We start from the raw sequence: 21,966 nt of genomic DNA, 5'->3' as shown, positions 1-21,966 counted from the left end.
ACAAACCTAGCATTAGAATATAGAGCATCTGCCCAAGAAAGGGCTCCTGAAGTGAAGTAAAAAAGCAAGCCACAGACTATCAGAACCAAGAGGAACCTGAGGAGGCATGACTACTAAAATGTGATGTGGTGGCCTGGGTGTGATGCTGGGATAGAGAAAGAACAGTGGGTAAAAGGAAATCTGAGTGTGGGTGTCTGGGTGGCTCAGTCAGTTAAGGATCTGCCTTCGGCTCAGGTCATGATCTCAGGGTCCTGGGATGGAGCCCCTCGTCAGGCTCCCTGCCTGGTGGGGAGGCTGCTTCTTCCTCTCCCTCTGCAGCTCCCCCCTGCTCGTGTTCTCTCTCACTCTCTCTCTCAAATAAATAAAATCTTTTTTAAAAAACCCTAATTTTATACCAAAAAAGTGTGCAAAATTTATAGTATAATTATACATTTACATATACAACATGGTATGATATTTATCTAAACTTTAAACCATACAAAAGAATACTGTACAACATTTACAGATATAGAAACACACGGGAAAAGTATAAAAACACCCTTCAGTGTAAAACGCCAGGTTTATTTTTATTTTTTTTTTTGTTCATCTCCCCCTCCAAATCCCCACCTTCATTCTTCCCCTCCTGCTATCTTCTTTTTTTTTTAACATATAATGTATTATTTGTTTCAAAGGTACAGATCTGTGATTCAACAGTCTTGCACAATTCACAGCGCTCACCATAGCACATACCCTTCCCAATGTCTATCACCCAGCCACCCCATCCCTCCCACCCCCCCACCACTCCAGCAACCCTCAGTTTGTTTCCTGAGATTAAGAATTCCTCATATCAGTGAGGTCATATGATACATGTCTTTCTCTGATTGACTTATTTCGCTCAGCATAACACCCTCCAATTCCATCCACGTCGTTGCAAATGGCAAGATTTCATTCCTTTTGATGGCTGCATAATATTCCATTGTATATATATACCACTTCTTCTTTATCCATTCATCTGTTGATGGACATCTTGGCTCTTTCTATAGTTTGGCTATTGTGGACATTGCTGCTATAAACTTCGGGGTGCATGTACCCCTTTGGATCACTACATTTCTATCTTTGGGGTAAATACCCAGGAGTGCAATTGCTGGGTCGTAGGGTAACTCTATTTTCAACTTTCTGAAGAAACTCCATACTGTTTTCCAGAGTGGTTGCACCAGCTTGCATTCCCACCAACAGTGTAGGAAGGTTCCCCTTTCTCCGCATCCCCGCCAACATCTGTCATTTCCTGACTTGTTAATTTTAGCCATTCTGACTGGTGTGAGATGGTATCTCATTGAGGTTTTGATTTGGATTTCCCTGATGCCGAGTGATGCTGAGCACTTTTTCATCTGTCTGTTGGCCATTTGGATGTCTTCTTTGGAAAAATGTCTGTTCATGTCTTCTGTCCATTTCTTGATTGGATCATTTGTTCTTTGGGTGTTGAGTTTGATAAGTTCTTTATAGATTTTGGATACTAGCCCGTTATCTGATATGTCATTTGCAAATATCTTCTCCCATTCTGTCGGTTGTCTTTTCATTTTGTTGACTGTTTCTTTTGCTGTGCAAAAGCTTTTTATCTTGATGAAGTCCCAATAGTTCATTTTTGCCCTTGCTTCCCTTGCCTTTGGCGATGTTGCTAGGAAGAAGTTGCTGCAGCTGAGGTCGAAGAGGTTGCTGCCTGTGTTGTCCTTTAGGATTTTGATGGACTCCTGTCTCACATTGAGGTCTTTCAACCATTTGGAGTCTATTTTTGTGTGTGGTGTAAGGAAATGGTCCAGTTTCATTCTTCTGCATGTGGCTGTCCAATTTTCCCAACACCATTTGTTGAAGAGACTGTCTTTTTTCCATTGGACATTCTTTCCTGCTTTGTCAAAGATTAGTTGACCATGGAGTTGAGGGTCCATTTCTGGCCTCTCTGTTCTGTTACACTGATCTATGTGTCTGTTTTTGTGCCAGTACCGTACTGTCTTGATGATGACAGCTTTGTAATAGAGCTTGAAGTCCGGAATTGTGATGCCGCCAGCTTTGCTTTTCTTTTTCAACATTTCCTCTGCCTATTTGGGGTCTTTTCTGGTTCCATACAAATTTTAGGATTATTTGTTCCATTTCTTTGAAAAAAATGGATGGTATTTTGATGGGGATTGCATTGAATGTGTAGATTGCTCTAGGTAACATCGACATCTTCACAATATTTGTTCTTCCAATGCATGAGCATGGAACGTTTTTCCATTTCTTTGTGTCTTCCTCAATTTCTTTCATGAGTATTTTATAGTTTTCTGAGTACAGATTCTTTTGCCTCTTTGGTTAGATTTATTCCTAGATATCTTATGGTTTTGGGTGCAATTGTAAATGGGATCCGCTCCTTAATTTCTCTTTCTTCTGTCTTGTTGTTGGTGTATAGGAATGCCACTGATTTCTGTGCATTGATTTGATATCCTGCCACTTTACTGAATTCCTGTATGAGTTCTAGCAGTTTTGGGGTGGAGTCTTTTGGGTTTTCCACATAAAGTACCATATCATCTGCAAAGAATGAGAGTTTGACTTCTTCTTTGCTGATTTGGATGCCTTTGATTTCTTTTTGTTGTCTGATTGCTGTGGCTAGGACTTCTAATACTATGTTGAATAGCATTTTTTGGGACAGTTTCAGAAGAATAGGTATTAATTCTTCTTGAAATGTTTGGTAGAATTCCCCTGGGAAGCCATCTGGCCCTGGGCTTTTGTTTCTTGGGAAATTTTTGATGACTGCTTCAATTTCCTTAGTGGTTATAGGTCTGTTCAGGTTTTCTATTTCTTCCTGGTTCAGTTTTGGTAGTTGATACATCTCTAGGAATGCATCCATTTCTTCCAGGTTATCTAATTTGCTGGCATAGAGTTGCTCATAATATGTTCTTAGAATTGTTTGTATTTCTTTGGTATTGGTTGTGATCTCTCCTCTTTCATTCATGATTTTGTTGATTTGGGTCATTTCTCTTTTCTTTTTGATAAGTCTGGCCAGGGGCTTATCAATCTTGTTAATTCTTTCAAAGAACCAGTTCCTAGTTTCGTTGATCTGTTCTACTGTTCTTTGGTTTCTATTTCATTGACTTCTGCTCTGACCTTTATTATTTCTCTTCTCCTGCTGGGTTTAGGTTTTATTTGCTGTTCTTTCTCCAGCTCCTTTAGGTGTAGGGTTAGATTGTGTATTTGAGACCTTTCTTCTTTCTTGAGAAAGGCTTGTATTGCTATATACTTTCCTCTTAGGACTGCCTTTGCTGTATCCCAAAGATTTTGAACAGTTGTGTTTTCATTTTCATTTGTTTCCATGAATTTTTTTAATTCTTCTTTAATTTCCTGGTTGACCCATTCATTCTTTAGTAGGATGCTCTTTAGCCTCCATGTATTTGAGTTCTTTCCGACTTTCCTCTTGTGATTGAGTTCTAGTTTCAAAGCATTGTGGTCTGAAAATAGGCAGGGAATGATCCCAATCTTTTAGTACCGGTTGAGGCCTGATTTGTGACCTAGGATGTGATCTATTCTGGAGAATGTTCCATGGGTACTAGAGAAGAATGTGTATTCTGTTGCTTTGGGATGGAATGTTCTGAATATATCTGTGAAGTCCATTTGGTCCAGTGAAACACCAGGTTTATTAACAATGGTAATCATTATGCTTTGGGAGGGAGAGGAATCACAACGAGGCTCACAGAGTGAGTAATGCTTAATCTATTTTAAAATCTGAAGTAAATATAGCACAGTTGATGATTTTATAAAGCCAGCTGCTCTGAACTGGGTTGTTTGCATTATTCTCTATTCTCTGCATATTTGATGTACTTCACAATGGAATAAAAAAGAGAAGAAAGGAGACAAAACAATGGCTATTTGCAGATGATGGGATCATACAACAATAACAGAGGGGAACTGTTAGGACTAATGAAAGAGCTTAGATATCAAATAAACATCCCCAAATCAACAGGATTTCTATTTATTTGCAATAACCTGTGTAAATATTCGATGGGGAGAAAGCAAGCCAATTTTCAGTAGCCAGTGAGGTTATAAAATATCCCGGAAGCGTCTCCACAAAGATCTTTGCAGGACCTATATTAAATTGAGAGATTTGATCAACTCTGAAGCATGAGGTATGTTATCTATCGATATTATGGCTTTCAGATGTGGAATTGGAGGCTTACGCAGGTCAGAGATGGCTCAGCTAGTCTCTGACCCATCGAGGCTTGAAACCCAGTCCCTCAAGCTCCTTCCCCAGACCTGGAAGCCAGAAGGTGAATTTACACATTTCCCACCCATGGCAGCTTCATGGGACTTAACTGCCCTGAAACAGACCCACTGCAGCTAAAAAAAATTCTTATTTCTGCCTCACTCAAAGGAATTTTGAACAGTGTAGGGAATGCCTCAGGGTGATGCATGAAACCAACCTTCTTCTCTTTTCTGCAAAGCCACCCTCATTTCAGAGTTCAACTCCCTGACCTTCCATGAAAACTCATGAGAGCTTTTCTCCTATTTTTCTCCTGGCTGATTATCTTGTATCATACTCTTCACCGTCCTAACCCTCACAGAAATTAGCCCTGCCAAGCAGAAATGTCTCCCCAAGCAGAGAGGGTAATTAATTAGTTTATACATGCTCTCAGGAAAAAAATAAATAAAACTATACTGCTTTCAATTAACAGTATGAGAAGCCTGGCCTGACATTTTGGCTCAGGGTTTAGAATATGAACTTTTTCTCTTGCCTTTCTTGCATTTTCCAAAAACTTATGAGTTCTAGAGCAAAAGCAGGATGAGAACTCAGAGCCACCTGGTCCCATTAGATGCACCAGGAGAGCTGCAGATACTGCTTGGGGAACAGGCCCAAACTAATCTGTGTACTTTCATTTCTTCTTGGGGCCAAAGGGATTGTCTTACAACAGGATGAAGTTCAGGCTTCAAGAGGTTCTCCTTTATTGACAAAGTCTGAGGGTGAAGTCTGAAGCCCTACTTACACCAAAGTCATTTTCCCCGGTGTGCGACAGTCAATAAGGTAAATAATTTCTATTTAATTTTTAAATTAGCAAAGTGTGGATAAAGTCAAAGGAGGAATACAGGGTACATATGGAGAAATGTGGCACCCCAGCTAAAGTTAACTCTCCAAGGAGGGTTAGGGTTTTCAAAGATGAGGCGCTTTCTAGCCCATGATCAGCAGGTGGCAGCATAACTCAAGAAAAGAAACCAGTTTCAAGGTTCCTAATCTTCCAAGGAGAAAAACACCCTTTTTATTCAGTTTGCTGGGGGTAAAAATGATGGGTTTCATGTGATAATGGTTGTGCTTTCAGGATCCATTGGTTAAAAAACATAAATGAGGGGCGCCTGGCTGGCTCAGTCAGTTAAGCATCTGACTCTTGATTTGGGCTCAGCTCATGACTTCAGAGTTGTGAGATCAAGCCCCCAGTCAGGCTCCGTGCTGGGCATGGAGTCCGCTTAGGATTCTCTCTCTGCCCCTCTCCCTGCTCTCTCCAAAATAAAGCAAAACAAAACAACCATATAAATGACAAGTTAAAATTAACTCACTGCAACTTCTGAAGGAATTTATATTTGAATAATTACACCAAACAACCACATTCTCTTGAAACATAGAAACATGGCAGCATATCTGTGCATGCAGAATATTCACATCTACTCTCAGACAATCCTTGGCATGACTGTGCGTTCCCAGACCTTGGCAATAACTGTATGGTGCCAGGCGAGGTCCTGGGTCCACAGGAGACCACTGCTTTCAAGAACACTTGCTTCCCCCTCACTCCCACCCAAAAGCTTGATGAAAGCTTCCAGAGGTTGAGAAAGATTAAAAGAACAGAGTGGATCAGAAATTCTCATTTTTTATGTAGCTAAGTCTAAGAACTACAAAACCAGCCTGTTGCAAACCATGAGGATGCTGGCATTGCGATGAACTTTTTAAATTATTTTTTTTAAGATTTTATTTATTTATTTGAGAGAGAGAGAGAGAGCATGAGCAGGGGGGAGGGGTAGAGGGAGAGGGAGAAACAGACTCCCCACCGAGCAAGGAGCCCGACACAGGGCTCGATCTCAAGACCCTGGGATCATAACCTGAGCCGAAGGCAAATGCTTAACCGACTGAGCCACCCAGGCGTCCCACGATGAACTTTTAAATGCAGAAGACACCATATAACACAGGGCCTCTGTGGGAATGGAGAGTTTCCCGGTGAGACAATATCCAGTTATTAAGGGTATGGGATTGGAGTCCGAATGCCAAGATTGGGAGAGACATTTCTATTTATATTAGCTGCGTGATTTCGGCAAGCTACTCAGCCTGTCTGAGCTTCTATTTCCCCACCTGTACAATGAAAAGCATATGTCTTGCCTCCTGGAGGCTTCCTTCATTTTTGTGAGGATTACATAACAGTCTATGAGGGTGCTTAAGGCAGCTGCTGACACCTAGAAATGCTTTATGATGTTGGCTGCCATGGTTATGATTATGAGCCTCATGATCAATGTCATACTATCATTATTTATTACTAATATCACATGAGAGTGTCAATGAACTTTGGAAACTTCATAAATGAGGTCTCTTTTTACTGAATTTGTCTCTGCAGAGAATGGTGTCATGTCATGGGTGACATCTGGCCATCCATAATGTCCCTTCGTTTTCAACATTTCCAAAGTGTTCTTTGGGCAATATTTCTTCATGGGCAATGTCAGCACAAGATCTCCCGACTAGTGTCATATTAGCCTCTGGATTTGCTTCTAGAGAAGCTTCCAAAATCAAAGAAAAAGCTCAAAAACCAGGCAGTGGATTAGTATAGGGTTCTCAACCCTCTAGGCCCTCTTTATAGGCAGGCACCAATAGGAGGCCACAGCCCTGTGCACATCTCCATTAAAGGTGTGAGGTCACAGGAAAAATGGTCTGATTGCCTCTCCTCAGTCAAATGTCTCTATCCTTGGATGAATAAGTTCTAGCCAGGTGATTAGGGATGACTGGAGGCCAGCAGGCCTCATTGTGTCTCTGAGGTACCACAACAGCCTTGGAGCTCATTCACCTGCCCTACTGAATTCTCTTTCCAATGGCCCCTCTCCCAAGAACAGTCCCCACAGACCATCACCCCGATCTGGGGAAAGCCCGTGGTCTCTCTCACTTACTTGTCATTCACAAGTTTCCCATGTTGATGAATCTGATTCTCCATCGTGAAGTTGATGGTGGCGCCATACACGTGCTCACCGAAAAACACCTTCATTTTGGACTTGTATGCTTCGTCTTGAAAATACCGGATCATATCAGGGAACCAAACTGTCAGTCCGTAGTAGCTGTAATAGAGAAGACAGAATATTCAAGCAGCAACAGGCTTTATTCTTTCGTGATCAGAGTCTGTATCCCTAACCTGATATAAATCAAGCTCATTTTAAATGTACGAATATGGTTCATTATTAGAAATTAAGGCACTTACTAAGTGCCACACCATCACTCATCATATGAACAGATCTAAGGAGAAAAATCATGACCATCTCCATAGATTCTGAAAAGGCATTTGATTAAAAAAAATTCATTCCTGATTAAAGAAAAAATAGATTGGGAATTGGTGGGCACTTCCTTTACATGTAAGAAAATACATACCTCAGCTCAAAGGTAGAATCTTACTTCATGTGGAAATAGTAGAGGCATTTCCACTAATGTCAGGGACAAGACCCAGACACCCATTATCACCACTACTCTTTACCACCACATTGTAGGGCTTAACCAACTCAGTTAGACAGGAGAAAGAAATAAAAAATTGCAGGAATACAAAATTGCAAAGCAAGGGGCAAAACTACCTGCATCTGCAGATGATATAACTTTATACCTGCCGAACTCAAGATCTTCAACTCAAAAAACTAGCCACTAAACATTTTAAAAAGATGCTCAGTCCCACTCATAATAGGAAAAATGCAAATTAAAGCCACACCATTATCATTCTCAACTACTAGGTTATAGGTAAACAGATGCTCTCATACACCGCAGGAAAAATTTGTACAATACCATATGGAGGAGTGGTCAATGTCCAAAAAAATTTACTGATGGATTTACCCCTTTCACTCCATAATCCCATTTCTAGAAACCTATTCCATTGATCAGCTCGCTCAAGTACAAAGTCGCCTACAAACAAGTACTCATTGTGGTATCGTTCGTAATAGCAGAAGTCTGAAGACCTCCCAAGAGTCTAGCAATAAGGCCCTGTTTGAAGACTGTGTGATGCTACATTATGGAAAGCTATGCACATGTATTTTTCTGTTGTTTCAACATTTGAAATGCATTACCTATTCAACAAAATTAAATCAGCTATAAGTAAATATAAACAAGACATATTTTAGAACTTTCAGTGAATTGAATCCTAGTGTCTACCATCTTTGGCTTCTGAAATGTTCCCTCCTCACTTAGACAGACTAAGTGGAGGGGAGTAGGGTCTGGCTTCCTCTTTACTTTTACCCATTTGGGTCTCCATGAATAGGTATTGAAAGAAATCAGGTCTCCCCATGTTCCTCCATGAATCAAAGAGGTCATTAGACCCCATTTCACTTCCTTTGGGCACAGGTGATGGTGAACCAAGCAATTTCACAGATGGAAGTTTTAAATCTCATTGACAGTTCCTCGCTGATAATAGCAATTAATTGAGCACTTACTAAGTGCCAGAAATTATTGCAAGCACTTTCTTTATACAGTAAATAGCTTCAAGACGCTTTAAGTGGCTTAAGTGGCATAAAGAGGGTCATGATATTTGGAGGTGCATGAAATGACCTACCAATTAAGAGAAGAGCCAGCTAATCACATTCCCATTACACTAGCTCTTCCTTATTGTAGGGCACAGTACTGCAGAGTCTCACTGCTTTATCCCATGGCCATAGTGCAAGTGACAGCTGCCTACTCAGCACTCGTTCCCTGCTCATTCCTTGGAAACTAGATTTTGTTTGGGTATCAACCCTCAGGGAAGGTTACGGTATCTTTGGCTCAGACACAAATCCTGATTAGTCTGAAGTCACTGGGAAATCCCATCCCCTTCACCAGTTAGTTTGGCACTAGGTATGTGACACACATCTGGTTAATAGAGAAAAAGGATGCAGGGGCTTTCGGCGGGGGGCTCCTGAGAAAGCTTTCCTTGCTGTTACAAAGAGAAGCTCAGAGAGAGGCAGCCTCTTCCTCCTTGGGACATTCTCCCACATTGATGGGATGCCAAGAAGAGCACAAGCATCTGGCAACCACCAAGAGATAGAGCCTGGGGCTGAAACCCCACGTGGAGCCTGCCTCTCTATGGAATTCTTGTTACAAAGGACAAGACGTGTCCTTGTTGTAGAAGCCATGAGAGTGGGCTGTCTGTTACTTGCAGCCAAAAGCATCCAGACTCTAGGAGTTAGAACAAATTGAAATCTCTGGTTTATAGATGAGGCGCTGGAGGCATAGGGAAGTTAATGAAGTTAAGTAAGATAGAATTTACCTTAAAGCCATGGTGAACCAGACCACAGACAGAATCAGCGTGTTCATCCTGTAGGGCCCCATCACACAGTACAGAGCATTATCCCAGACCTGTAACCCACACACAGAAGGGTTATTAAAGCAAGAGACTTGTGACTTGAAAGAGCTCATTTCTAGGATTTTCTGATAAATTTCCTAGGACCCCATGAGAGAATGGAAAACCATGATCTCCCAGAAGCAGCAATTCTGTTCAAATAACAAAGACTCTTCTCTTCTTACTGCCTGGCCTCAGCCTCCAACATAACGGTTCTGGAGCATCTTCCCTGGGAACATAGTAATACATCATCAAAAGCACACTGAGTTGGGATTTTAAGACACTCGAAAACCTTGAGTAGTGAGCTCTGCTCCTTGCCTGTGGGAGTGGGTGATATTCCAACATTTAACAACCATTCAACCATTCATTGGCTGCCTCAGTGCTGGACAGCTGAGTTGCCTACAGGAGTCACTTCTCCAGAGAAATGGCCTTGCCCTTCATGGAGACTTTCCCAGAAACCACCAACACACCTCAAAGGGCCATCTACTTCACTCATTCCTTTCCTCCTACAGATTATGTAAAGACAAGATGATAGAGAGAAGGATGTTTACTAAGAGTAGATAGATGTGGGCGCCTGGGTGGCTCAGTTGGTTAAGCGACTGCCTTCGGCTCAGGTCATGATCCTGGAGTCCCTGGATCGAGTCCCGCATCGGGCTCCCTGCTCAGCAAGGAGCCTGCTTCTCCCTCTGACCCTCCCCCCTCTCATGTGCTCTCCCTCTCTCATTCTCTCTGTCTCAAATAAATAAATAAAATCTTTAAAAAAAAAAAAAAAGAGTAGATAGATGTTCTGCTTGTGTTCAAAATCTCTCCTTGGGAAGGAAGAGCAAAGAAAAGAAACTAAGGTTTAGAGAGTCTGTGGCTCAAGTCACATGGTGAGTGAGAAGCATGCACAACTGTGTCCCAAACATTCCATCCAGGGCACTCCCTCCCCATCACACTGCCTGGAGTTGATGGGGGTATTCATGGTCTTTATCCTTCATCCACCAAAGTTACAGAATTCCAGACATCCTCCCCTCTCATCGCCCACATGTTCCCAATCATACCTGCTTGAAAGTGGTCTTGAACCTGACCAGCCAGCGTTGGTACCAAGTTCCTGTTGAACTCTGGATCTCAATGAATTCATCCATTTGCTTGGGAGTTTTGATGTGGGAAACCTGCAAAACAAAGATGGGCTAGAGAATCATAACCCCACTCTGTGTCAGACTTTTCAATATTTAATTAATGTAACTGAATTTATGTCACATATCGAAGGCTACAGGAGCATTGGATGACCCTCTAGTTCAGTGATTCTTAACCAAAGATGTACATGGCCTCTCTTCGGAAATCTTTCTCAGGGAGATATGTCTCCCTGCAGACAAGATGAATCCATCTTTTCACTAGATCATGCTTTTGAGAAATTTATATTCGTCAGTCATAATATGCTGAATTCCCATGTACATCTGATTTGCCCACAGTAGAGTTGACTCCACCTTAAAATTCACAAGTGTATCCTTAATAGGTATTAACAATTAACATCACGGAAGTCTAGAACCCATGTAAGCAATGGTGTGTGTGTGTGTTGCGGGAGAGGGTTGTTACTTAAGATTTTTTTTTAAGATTTATATATTTTAGAGAGAAAGTGAGGGAGAGAGAGCATGTGTGCACAAGCAGGGGGAGGGGCAGAAGGAGAGGGCAGAGACAGAATCCTCAAGCAGACTCCCCACTGAGCATGGAGCCCAACACAGGGGTCAATCCCAAGACCCTGAGATTGTGACCTGAGCTGAAATCAAGAGTTGGCCACTTCACACACTGAGCCACCCAGGTGCCCTACTACTTAAGATATTTTTAAAACACAACAGAATATGAAAAATCATGTCCTCCTTGCTGTCTCTGGCTTTCCTAGTGGAAATCAAAGAAATGGGGAATGGGGATAAGGTTATATATCTCAGTTCTCCCCCTAAAGGGCCCCAGAAAAAATTGATTTGTCCAATGTCAGCAGGTAGCCCCAATGTGCAATCCTGACTCACCAAGACAGTGACTGTCAAGTTACCTAGTGTTTAAAGCAACCACTGAATTCTATAACTAGCCATCATGTTAAGGAGATGGTTATCCAAGTTAGCAAGGTCCATGCTTGCAGACTTATTCAGAGGAAAATGGAGGAGCACACTCAAAAAAATTCAGTTTCCATCACCCCCTCCAACGAACTTTGTCTAAAGAAAAAGGTTTTAGTCCTACAAGCATCTCCATCGCTTTCTTCAGCCATCTGAGAATGTGAGGAGATGGGAAGAGAGAAGGAGATAAGGCTGCTAATCCACAAGGAAAAAAACAGCCCTTGGGTGTGGACAACAGACTCATTAACTCTGAGCATGAAGTCTAGGACGGCATGGCTGTGCTTTTCTAAACCCTAAAAATAGTAGTTCTTAAGCTCCTGGCATGTCCTACCATCTGCAGGTGTTCCTCCTTTGCAGATCTCTCCTCCTGGGCTCTGACAAGGACATGGGGGAGTGAACGCACAGGCCCTGCCACAGAACTCTTGGCTGGAGCTCCATGGTATCAAATATCCCCAGGAAGCCATTGAGCCCTTGCCGTAGCCAGAAGAGGCCAGAGGGCAAGGTTGACATCAAATCAGGAAGCATGTCAAAAATCATACTCCAAAGCATTAAGATATCCACTCAAATGCAATGTTTTTCTTTTTGGTGCTCCTAGGGAAAATAACATTCTATTCCCTAGGGATTTGGGAGTGGTATATGGACAACCTCAAACAAAATTATTCTACTTTACAATTAACTAGGATACTTGTCTTTGACTGGGTCTAAATCAGAATATGGCCTGTGTTCACCCTAGCCCTGCAGAACATTTTACTGGGGACACCTGCCAGGTGGCAGATCAGAAACTGTGTGGCAGCCAGCCAATGGGATGGCTGAAACCTAGGGCTTTGTAGGGGAGGAACATGTTTTTCTCGCCCCTCTTAGTGTCCCAGGCTGGGTCTGAAAATTAAACTGACAAACACAGATTAACAGGAGAAAAGCCTACACATTCTATTGAATTTTAACATGAACAAGGGAGCCTTCCAAAGAGAATGAAGGCCTGAGGAAGTGACCAGAGCAGAAAGCTTTTATACCTTTGAGGCCATGAAACAATGAATTTGTGAAGAATTGACAAGACAAAGGGGTGTGGGGCTAAGGGTAGTCAATGGTGAAGCAGTAACTAGGAAGAAAGAGTTGATTTAACAAGGTTTGTCAATGCAGGCTTCTTGACCCCTCCCCCCATCTCTGGTGATAAGAATGTCTTCTTTCCTCCTGGTACAGGGACAGTCACTTCACACAGGGGATCTATGACCTGTTCCAGAAGATGGGCAAGTGGGGAGAGGTCAGAGTGATCTTCCTGCTTCTGCCACTTTCTCAAACTCCTTCAGCTAAAGATATTTAATATGTCAAGGTGCCATATTTTAGGGTAAGTGTCCTGAGCCCCAGCGGCTCAAAGGTGAAGGCGAGGACCCTAGCATCTGCGGCTCTCTGAGTACAATCAAGGGTGCATTATTTACTGAGGAGAGCACTCCAGAGCCAAGCAGTTAACCCCATCTGGCAGGAGTTCACTCCCGACTGCCTCTGCTCTCTGACCCGTCAACACTTTCTGGTTATTTCTTTCTTTTCTTTCCCCTGGCCCATCCAGTCATCCACTTCTACCCAATTAATATGATCACCAAGTCAGCAGGGAATGCTGAAGCCAAAACCTTTCTGATTCTCTTTCCTGTGAGACGAAAACTACTAAAAGCAGAGGTGAGGGCTGTGGAAGCATGGCTAGCATGCAGGGCAGGGTAAGAGAGAGTGCCCACCCATGGTTCACACTCCTGTTCCGCTCCGGGATCTCTGACTTCCTCGGGTTGCACAGCCATCCCGGAGGGGAGGGGTTCTGATGCTCAAGTGAAAGACTGAGATGGTGCCTTTGGAAACTGGAGGCTTTATTGATTTCCAAGCTAAGACCTCATTCTTCAAAATTAGGCTGCTTAAGGATAAACCCATTGTGAAGAGAGAATGTGGGATCACGTCTCTAAAAAGGACTCCCAGTCTGGCAAGCCCACAAGGTTGATTTAGAAGTGGTCCTTCCGGAAGCAACAGTCAGGGAAGCCACTGGGTGTGAGAGGCTGCATGGGCCACCCGGGTAAGACAAAGGCCTGGAAGAGTTTCCAGTCCCCTGGGGCAGTCAGGGACAGGTGTACAAATGAGGTGGAGAGCAATCATCCCTCAGGACTCCTCTCAAGAGAGCTGTGGATTTGCTTGGAATAAATAGGCTAACAGACTGCTTGACGGGTCAGGGAATGCCAGGGAGGACGAGTGCGTGAGCCGTGCATGAGCCAAGGAGAATCTGCCATATTCCAGAGGGAGAACAGGAGAAAGAGAGGGAAGGCAAAAAGGGAGGAGGAAAAGAGGGGGGGATGGGGCAGGGAGGAAGTTCCTCAAATTGTCATGAAGGTTATTAAACTCGCAAATGCTTGGTATGAGTGAGGTATGTCTGTGTGTCTGTATGTATGATGTGTGTCTGTGGATGTGTGTGTGTTTATGCATCTTCGTGTGTATTTCACATGAGGTTGATGTGGCCCACAATCCAACCCAGCTGATGTGGATTCAGAGGCTTGAGTCAGGGACAGACCATGAAGATGTCTCTCGGGAATAAGCAGGAGCTTGGAGAGCAGTCTGTGCAATGGGTGGGGGTGGGGCAGGACCGAGCCAAGCACACCGAGGTCCCGGAGCGGGGGCTCTCCGCTAACATCTGGGGTCCACACCTGCAGTCCAGCTGCAGCATTATAATCCGCCACAGACAGCGGTGGGGATAGGGGACTTGGGAGAACCATTTACACCCTTAACATCTTTCATCTGCACTATTACTGTTAGTTGTGCTTCTTAATAAATGTTTCTGATAAAAGCACCGGTCCCGTATTTTAGATATTTTTAGGAGCATTGGAATTGAGGGAAATAGGTGACTGAACAGCAATAAAATTCATTGCTTGAATTAATTTAAGAAAAAATATGTCATTTTTAAGATTTTATTTATTGGGGCGCCTGGGTGGCTCAGTCGTTAGGCGTCTGCCTTCAGCTCAGGTCATTGTCCCAGGGTCCTGGGATTGAGCCCCACATCGGGCTCCCTGCTCTGCAGGAAGCCTGCTTCTCCCTCTCCCACTCACCCTGCTTGTGTTCCCTCTCTCGCTGTCTCTCTCTCTTTCTGTCAAATAAATAAATAAAATCTTTTTTAAAAAGATTTTATTTATTTATTTGACACACACACAGAGAGAAAGAGCACAAGCAGGGGGAGCAGCAGAGGGAGAGGGAGAAGCATGCTCCCCACTGAGCAGAGAGCCTGATGCTAGACTGGATCCCAGGACCCTGGGGTCACTACCCGAGCCGAAGGCAGATGCTTAACTGACTGAGCCACCCAGACGCCCCTATGTCATAACATTTTTGAATAATAGTTAACATCTATGTAGCCCCTACTCCAAGGCAGACACTGGTTTCGGTACTTTATTTAATCCTTACCATAACCATACTTAGAGATATTATTATCCCTCTGTTCCCAGTAGAGACCCTGAGGCAGAGGGAGTACCCTGCCTAAGGCCACACAGCTAGAAAGTATCACAACTGGGATTTGGGCCCAGACTGTCAGGCTCCAGGTCATGGATTCTTAGCCACGTGGTCCTGCCACGTGGCCCAGCCTGAGAATCAGGGCTTCTAAGCAACAGTTAACAAGGACAAGTGTGTTGTCCAGAATCAATGGCAGAGGCCAAAGCTGCAAAAGCAGTGAATCGGAGTAGGAGGGGGTTAACCCAGGAGGGCTTCCTTGTGGAAGTGGATTTGAAGTCAGCCTGGAAGGGAAGTTATGCAAAACAGGGACCCAGGGCACGCATTCCTCGTTGGCCACAGAGGGTTGTGGTTGGGGGAACACAGATCCTGGTAACTAACAGGACATCTTCATGGAAATCACCACTCACTAGTTTTTCAAGCAAGAAACAAAATTCAGGCTAAGCGCCAATGCTGATAAGGGTGGAGGAGAAAAATGGCTATCCTGTTGCCTATGGCACTGTAGATTGGCACAACCCTACTGAAATGTAATCTGGCAATATAACTCAAGAGCTATAAAAATACTAGTGCTTTTTCAGTCAGTCATTTTATTTCTAGGAGTCTATCTTGGAAAACAAACCGAGAACATGAACGGGAAGGAACTATGTGTGTGAGAAGGTTCACTGCGACAATATTTACAGGAACAAGGTAATAAAATGGGGTAAAAAAATTTCTAGCATTTGGGGCATGTTTAGGAAGACTGTGTTAACGTTCCCAATATTAATGTTGGTTAAAAGGATAATTACGAATGCCACAAGACAACATACAGAATGCTTATGGGTACTCTTTAAAAATATATAGATGGAGGGGTGCCTGGCTGGCTCAGTTGGTTAAGCATCTAACTCTTGATTTCAGCTCAGGTCGTGATCTCAGGGTTGTGGAATGGAGCCCACGCGCTGAGCATGGAACCTGCTTAAGATTCTCTCTCTCTCACTCTTCCTCTGCCCCTCCCGCCCTGCTCACTCACACTCTCTCTCTCTTAAAAAAAAAAAAAAAAGTAGATGTAAATATATGCACATATGCTTATCCCCATATGAACACAGCTAGTTTTTTCCTTCAGCATTTTTTTTAACAATTAGCAGTAACAAGGATATCCATCAAAATGAACAAATAATTATGACACAATAATAGGACTATCAGGCTTTTATTCTCCCTCTGATACATTTTCTTTGTCAAATTAATAAATATCATAATATAATAAAATTCTTAGCAAGCCAAAACAGTAAAGAGGGGAGCCCCCCTTTGTTGGCCTAAGTGCCGCACACTCACTGTGAACACCTTCTCGGGGGCCCCCTTCGCCCTCATGTTGGTGTCGTGGACTTGCTTGAGAATCATCCAGGCTTCGTCGTGTTTGCCCATCTGGTGGAAGCAAGGAAAGAGGTATAAGAAATCTTTTCCTGACGAGGGGTGGAAACCCAACGGGGGGCATCCAACCCTGAGCGTGAAGTGGTTAGACATGGATGCAGGGCCAGTCAGGTCTTGGGAAGGACTGGGACAAGCCTCTGTCCCAAGCCCATCTTGGAAGGATACTAAGGTAACGCCTCCGGGGCGTAACGTGTAAACATTACACACTATTCCCACTACATAGTACAACACGCCTAGTTGTACTAGTTGTGGATGTCATTAAGACGAGGTCATACTGGAGTAGGGTGGGCCCCTAATCTAGTTCGACTGGTGTCCTTATAAGAAGGCAGCATGTGAATACGGAGACAGGAGGGGAGCGCGTGAGATGACACCGGCAGGAAGCGTGGTGCAGCCGCAAGCCAAGTGATGGCCAACAAAGCACCGGAAGCTGGAAGAGGCAAGGGAGGACTCCCCTACAGACTTCAGAGGGAACGTGGCCCTGCTGACACCCTGATTTTGAACGTCCAGCCTCCAGAACTGTGACACAATTTCTGTTACTTGAAGCCACTCAGTTTGTGACAAAATCCTTTATCACAGCAGCACTAGAAAACTAATACACCACAAAGGGTAAATTTTGAGAGATCCCTGGTTAAAAAAAAAAACTCCCTGCGGTGTCTGCCCCTGGTAATGGGACACAAGGGAATTTGACAAGGACGATCACTCTGTAGAAAGATCTAGGAGACACAGAAATGGATTCAGAAATGGGGGTGTAGAAGCCTTCAAGTTCCTATCAGTCCTCTGCCAGTCCCACCCAGTCTGACCCCTGCAAGCACAAGAGGCCCCCCAAGTTGGAAGGACTCTTCTTTCAAGACACCAGGAGCAGCTTTCCTGTGGGGAGGGGTCCTGATGGGCTTGCGGGAGACACAAGTTTTCCCACAGATCTCACTGTAGCAACTTGAAAAAACATGCCACAGTTTTGAAGAGCCTCTGGAGAGAATGGGAGCTGGAAGCAGCCTCTGACAGTCCCTGAATCCAGGGCATGCAGCCATCAGACAGCAATAAAGCCAGACGTGATGATGGGCCAGGCGGGCTGACATGGGGGTGGTGTGCAAATGCAAGCAGAAGGGGGGGCGGCCAAAGGGCTATCGCTCTCCCATCGGGTGGGGGCGGGGGGAGGGCTGACTCACCTCCAGCAGGAACCTCGGGCTCTCTGGCATGAACCTCAGAGCCACCATGGACACGGTGCAGGGCAGCGCGCAGATGATGACAAACACTCTCCAGCTGTGGAAGTGGTAATTGGTGCCCATGCTGAAGCCCCAGCCTGTGAAGAAGCAGTCAGAGGATTTCTGACATGATCTTAGAATGACCTTAAATCACTCACTCTCAAATGAGGGCACAAGAGCATCGCCTGGGAAGCAGGTTAAAATGCAAAACCCCGACTGTCCCCAAACCTTCTGAGGCAGAAGTCTGGAACAGGCATGGGGAACATGCATCTCAAGAACCCCCCAGGTTTGGCCAGGCCTGACATTTACAGGGCCTTGGGCTGCATCCCATATTTCTCTATAGTCATTAAAACTTAAGCTAACCAACTGTTAATAACAGATGTTCTAGCCCTTCGCCTTGACAAATAAGGAGCTGGAAGGCCAGGCCATGACCTACCCTTGTGAGACGTCTTTCATTTCTTCTCCTGGCCCCTCTCACAGAGTGAGGGGCCTCGTGGTGATATATGTGAACACTCTACCGCAATGAGAATGGGCATCTTTGTCACAATTCCTTGAGTTTAGTGGGAATTCCTGGGTTCTGAGTACCCAGAGCATGATCTGGATGGAAGGGAGGGTGATCACACACCTCAGGGACCCCTTGCCTTCTAGGAAAGAAAACCAGATCAGGCCCTTAAGACCGTGGGTTTTTTTTAATTTTAAAGAGACAGGGCTTCTAAATTCAAATGAATTTTATCATTACTGAAATGGAGAGATGACTAGCTCCTACTCAGCATTCATTATTGAAAGCATTTCTTTTTTTTTTTTAAGATTTTATTTGAGAGAGAGAGAGAAAGCAAGCACAAGTGGGGGGGGGTGGAAGGGTAGAGGGAGAGAGAGAAGCAGGCTTCCCCCTGAGCAGGGAGCCCAATGCAGGACTCGATCCCAGGACCCTGGGATCATGACCTGAGCTGAAGGCAGACGCTTAACCAACTAAGCCACCTAGGTGCCTCTTGAAAGCATTTCTAAAATACATTTTTAGAAATTGCCTCTGGACCTACAAAACATTATTTCAAACATCCTCATGGGTCTCAAAAGTCTCTCTTTTAAGGAATGGGTAGCACAGTGGAAAGAGCCTAGATCTTCATAGTCACGTAGATCAGAGTACAAATCCTGGCTTTCCCACATCATTGTGGTATTGGTGGGTTTTCACAGAATGCAGGTAACAATACCACCACAGATTGGCTAAGTGCAAAAGCTCCTGACAACCAATAATAATTCATCTGCTTTGAGGGTAGATTTGATTTGCTTAGAAATAGCTACATGACATTAAGTGCCAAAGTTGTTGACTAAAATAGATGAATATAAGCAAAAATCAGCAAAATAATTGCTTTTTTAAAAAATCCAAGGTTATGGGGTGCCTGGGTGGCTCAGTCTGTTAAGCATCTGACTCTTGATTTTGGCTCAGGTCATGATCTCAGGGTCGTGGGATTGAGCCCCGCATCAGGCTCTGCACTCAGTGGGGAGTCTGCTTGAGATTCTCTCTCTCCCTCTCCTTTTGCCCCTCCCCCCACCCGTGCTCTTGCTAAATAAATTAAATAAATAAATAAATAGGGGTGCCTGGGTGGCTCAGTCGTTAAGCGTCTGCCTTCGGCTCAGGTCATGATCCCAGGGTCCTGGGATCGATCCCACATTGGGCTCCCTGCTCCGCAGAGAGCCTGCTTCTCCCTCTCCCACTCCCCCTGCTTGTGTTCCCTCTCTCACTGTGTTTCTCTCTGTCAAATAAATAAATAAAATCTTTTAAAATAAATAAATAAATAAATAAAATAAAATAAATAAATAATAAAATCTTTTAAAAATAAATAATCAGATAATCCAAGGTTATAAAATGGCTTGGTTTTCTCATGCCACTCCAAGTAACTCTGAAGACAATTCCAACAGCATTTTTTTTTTAAAAAAAGACAAAACTGTATAATATAAGTGAATATATTGATTTCTAAAGTTCAGAGGATATCATTATTGGGACATAAAATCTCTATTCCATTTACTATTTGCGAAGCACAATAAAGTGAAGTGCAATAAAATGAGGTAAGTCTATATGTAAACGTATACTATGTGATCAGCTACAGTGGTGAGCAGTGAACGTCTTGAACACTATTACTCCCCTTTCGACTCCTTCTACTTACCGTTGACTCTTAACCCATTGCGCTTCTATTCGCTCTATCTGCACTGCTCTTTCTGCTGTTATTTCCTAGTCTGTGCAACTAAAGGACATGCCAGAGGGAATGCCAGGTGGGGAAACATGGGACTGAAGCTGCTGTGACACATTGAGCCACACAATACACACATCATCCAACTTTCTCAACCAGAATCAAATCTCTTTTTTCACAGCATGCTCTCTCCGGGGTTTGTTGGTTTTCATTTTAATTAAAAAAGCCTTTCCTTTCTCCTGACAGCAACACTAGAAAGAGGAAGATAAAAACATAGTAATATTGACACATTTTACAGCTCATGTCCAAAAGCTACTCTGGAATAATTAGAAGTCAAGTTGATCAAAACGACATAGCAGTCAAACTCAGGTGGATAATGAGGAAAGGAGAGCAGAAGTGGGTACATTTATAAAGTATTCTGCCCAAAACAAATGTTTTTCTTTGTGATAATATGTGTAAATTATCCAAAATACGTTATTCCCTCATGCCTCTGTGGTTTTTATGGTGATTTTAGTAATCTCCATTTATCGCATTCATTAGGCAGATCTTTGGGACCTGAAATTAAATAAAATTAAATAGTGAACTGCTTCCAAATATATGGAACAACTATTAATTCGGAGACAGGGATGGTTCTGTTCACTGATCTTTTAGCTTGCCCTACTTTTCACCGTCAGGCTTTCACAAATAGCTGGTGGTGCTGACTACAATGGGAATTAATCTTCCATAATATATCTAATTTTTTCTGGGCTGTGACCATGAGTTCCCAGGAAAACATTCTGAGATTTGTAATTTTCTTTCTCAATGACTCAGTCACCGGAATTCCTGGTGCCAAGACCTCCCATCACTTCATTCCTGAAAAAGCAATTAAATGGGTTTCACAAGCAGTACACAAACATCAGTCTCCTTTCTGTAGTTACCCTGGCATTTGTCCCTGCTAAGTGGAAGGGTGTTAAAGGATTAGTGTCTTGGGCACATTGAGAAATAGCATCAAATGTCTGGTTCACTCTGGACAAAACATCTGTTCCTGGTAAAATGAGGCTTAAAGTAAATAATCGCTCCTGTTGTACTGTGATTCTAATCTACCGTGTTTCTTGGGTGGGTTCCCCCACTCCCCGCCCAGCTAATGCTTGTTTCAATGAAGCCTAATCACCCAAGAGGCTTGGATCTTAAAAACGGACATCAAAGTCACAGATTTCATACAAGCAAGCAAACAGGAAAAACATCCTGTCTGTTTGGGGTAAAATATTGAATCACAAGCCCTGCCGTCAGCGCGCAGCAGCACGGCCCCTCTGCCATGGACATCCCAGTCAGTCTTGGTCAACACGCTCCCATCTGAATCTTTGTATCGCTTCCTTAGCAACCATACCCCCAGACGTGGGTGTGTGCTTGTGTGTGTAAAGCAAAGTGGAAAAAGTGATGCAGCACGTACTGACTAGTGTGGGTGGCCCCTGTCGTAACACCCCGCACCCTGCGGGCTCCACTGTATGGCAGACACGTGGTCTGCATGGGACTGACCCTGCCCCGCCCCCACCCCCCCCACCCCCCCGCACCGTGCCGGATTTGTGGAAGGAGGTATCCCCCAGAAACCGAACCAATCAGGACCCGGCATCCTCTGGGGTGTAGTGATTGGCTGAGGTGGGCACATGACCTAAGCTGAGCCAATGGGAGGCTCCCTGGTCACGTGTGAGGGCAAACTCCCCTTGGGGAAAAAGCAGGCTGCAAATGGGAGGCTGACATTGTTGATGCTCCCGGGAAGGGAGCTAGCTCGAGTACAAGAACTGTTTTAAACGTATTCTCAGCACTCTCCTTTTTACTGAACCTGAGGGCTGGCGTGATCTCTACAGTCTGCTCTTCTTGCTTCCTTCCCTCTCCACTTTATAGGTGAAGGAACCACGCCAGACAAGATGGAGCGACTTGTCCCCAGTCACAGAGCACCACTATTTTGGCTCAGCTTTTATTAAGATTTTATTTGTCCCCCACACTCCCCAAAAAGATTTTTTACCCATTTAATTTAAATGTGGAAATGGTTTCTTAGCACTCATACATTTGGACCAGTTAACAGTTGTAAATAATACAGCAAGAATTGGGG

At 43.9% G+C, this 21,966-nt stretch overlaps 1 protein-coding gene across 3 annotated transcripts in view; it reads right to left on the bottom strand.

The window, feature by feature from the left end:
• Positions 1-21,966, bottom strand: part of SV2B (synaptic vesicle glycoprotein 2B) — a 177,729-nt gene that overhangs the window by 18,856 nt on the left and 136,907 nt on the right. For all 3 annotated transcript variants that reach the window (XM_078078921.1, XM_036096135.2, XM_036096136.2), the window contains exons 5-9: positions 17,656-17,789; positions 16,394-16,483; positions 10,577-10,687; positions 9,462-9,550; positions 7,138-7,302 (exon numbers count right to left, since the gene is read on the bottom strand). In XM_078078921.1, coding sequence (XP_077935047.1) covers positions 7,138-7,302; positions 9,462-9,550; positions 10,577-10,687; positions 16,394-16,483; positions 17,656-17,789 — 589 coding nt within the window. The remainder of the gene's footprint in view (positions 1-7,137; positions 7,303-9,461; positions 9,551-10,576; positions 10,688-16,393; positions 16,484-17,655; positions 17,790-21,966) is intronic.

The sequence above is a fragment of the Halichoerus grypus genome, chromosome 8 (assembly GCF_964656455.1).
Source record: "Halichoerus grypus chromosome 8, mHalGry1.hap1.1, whole genome shotgun sequence".
NCBI lineage: Eukaryota > Metazoa > Chordata > Mammalia > Carnivora > Phocidae > Halichoerus > Halichoerus grypus.
Note: the sequence above shows the minus strand (reverse complement) of the source record. Positions and strands in the feature narration are given on the sequence as shown.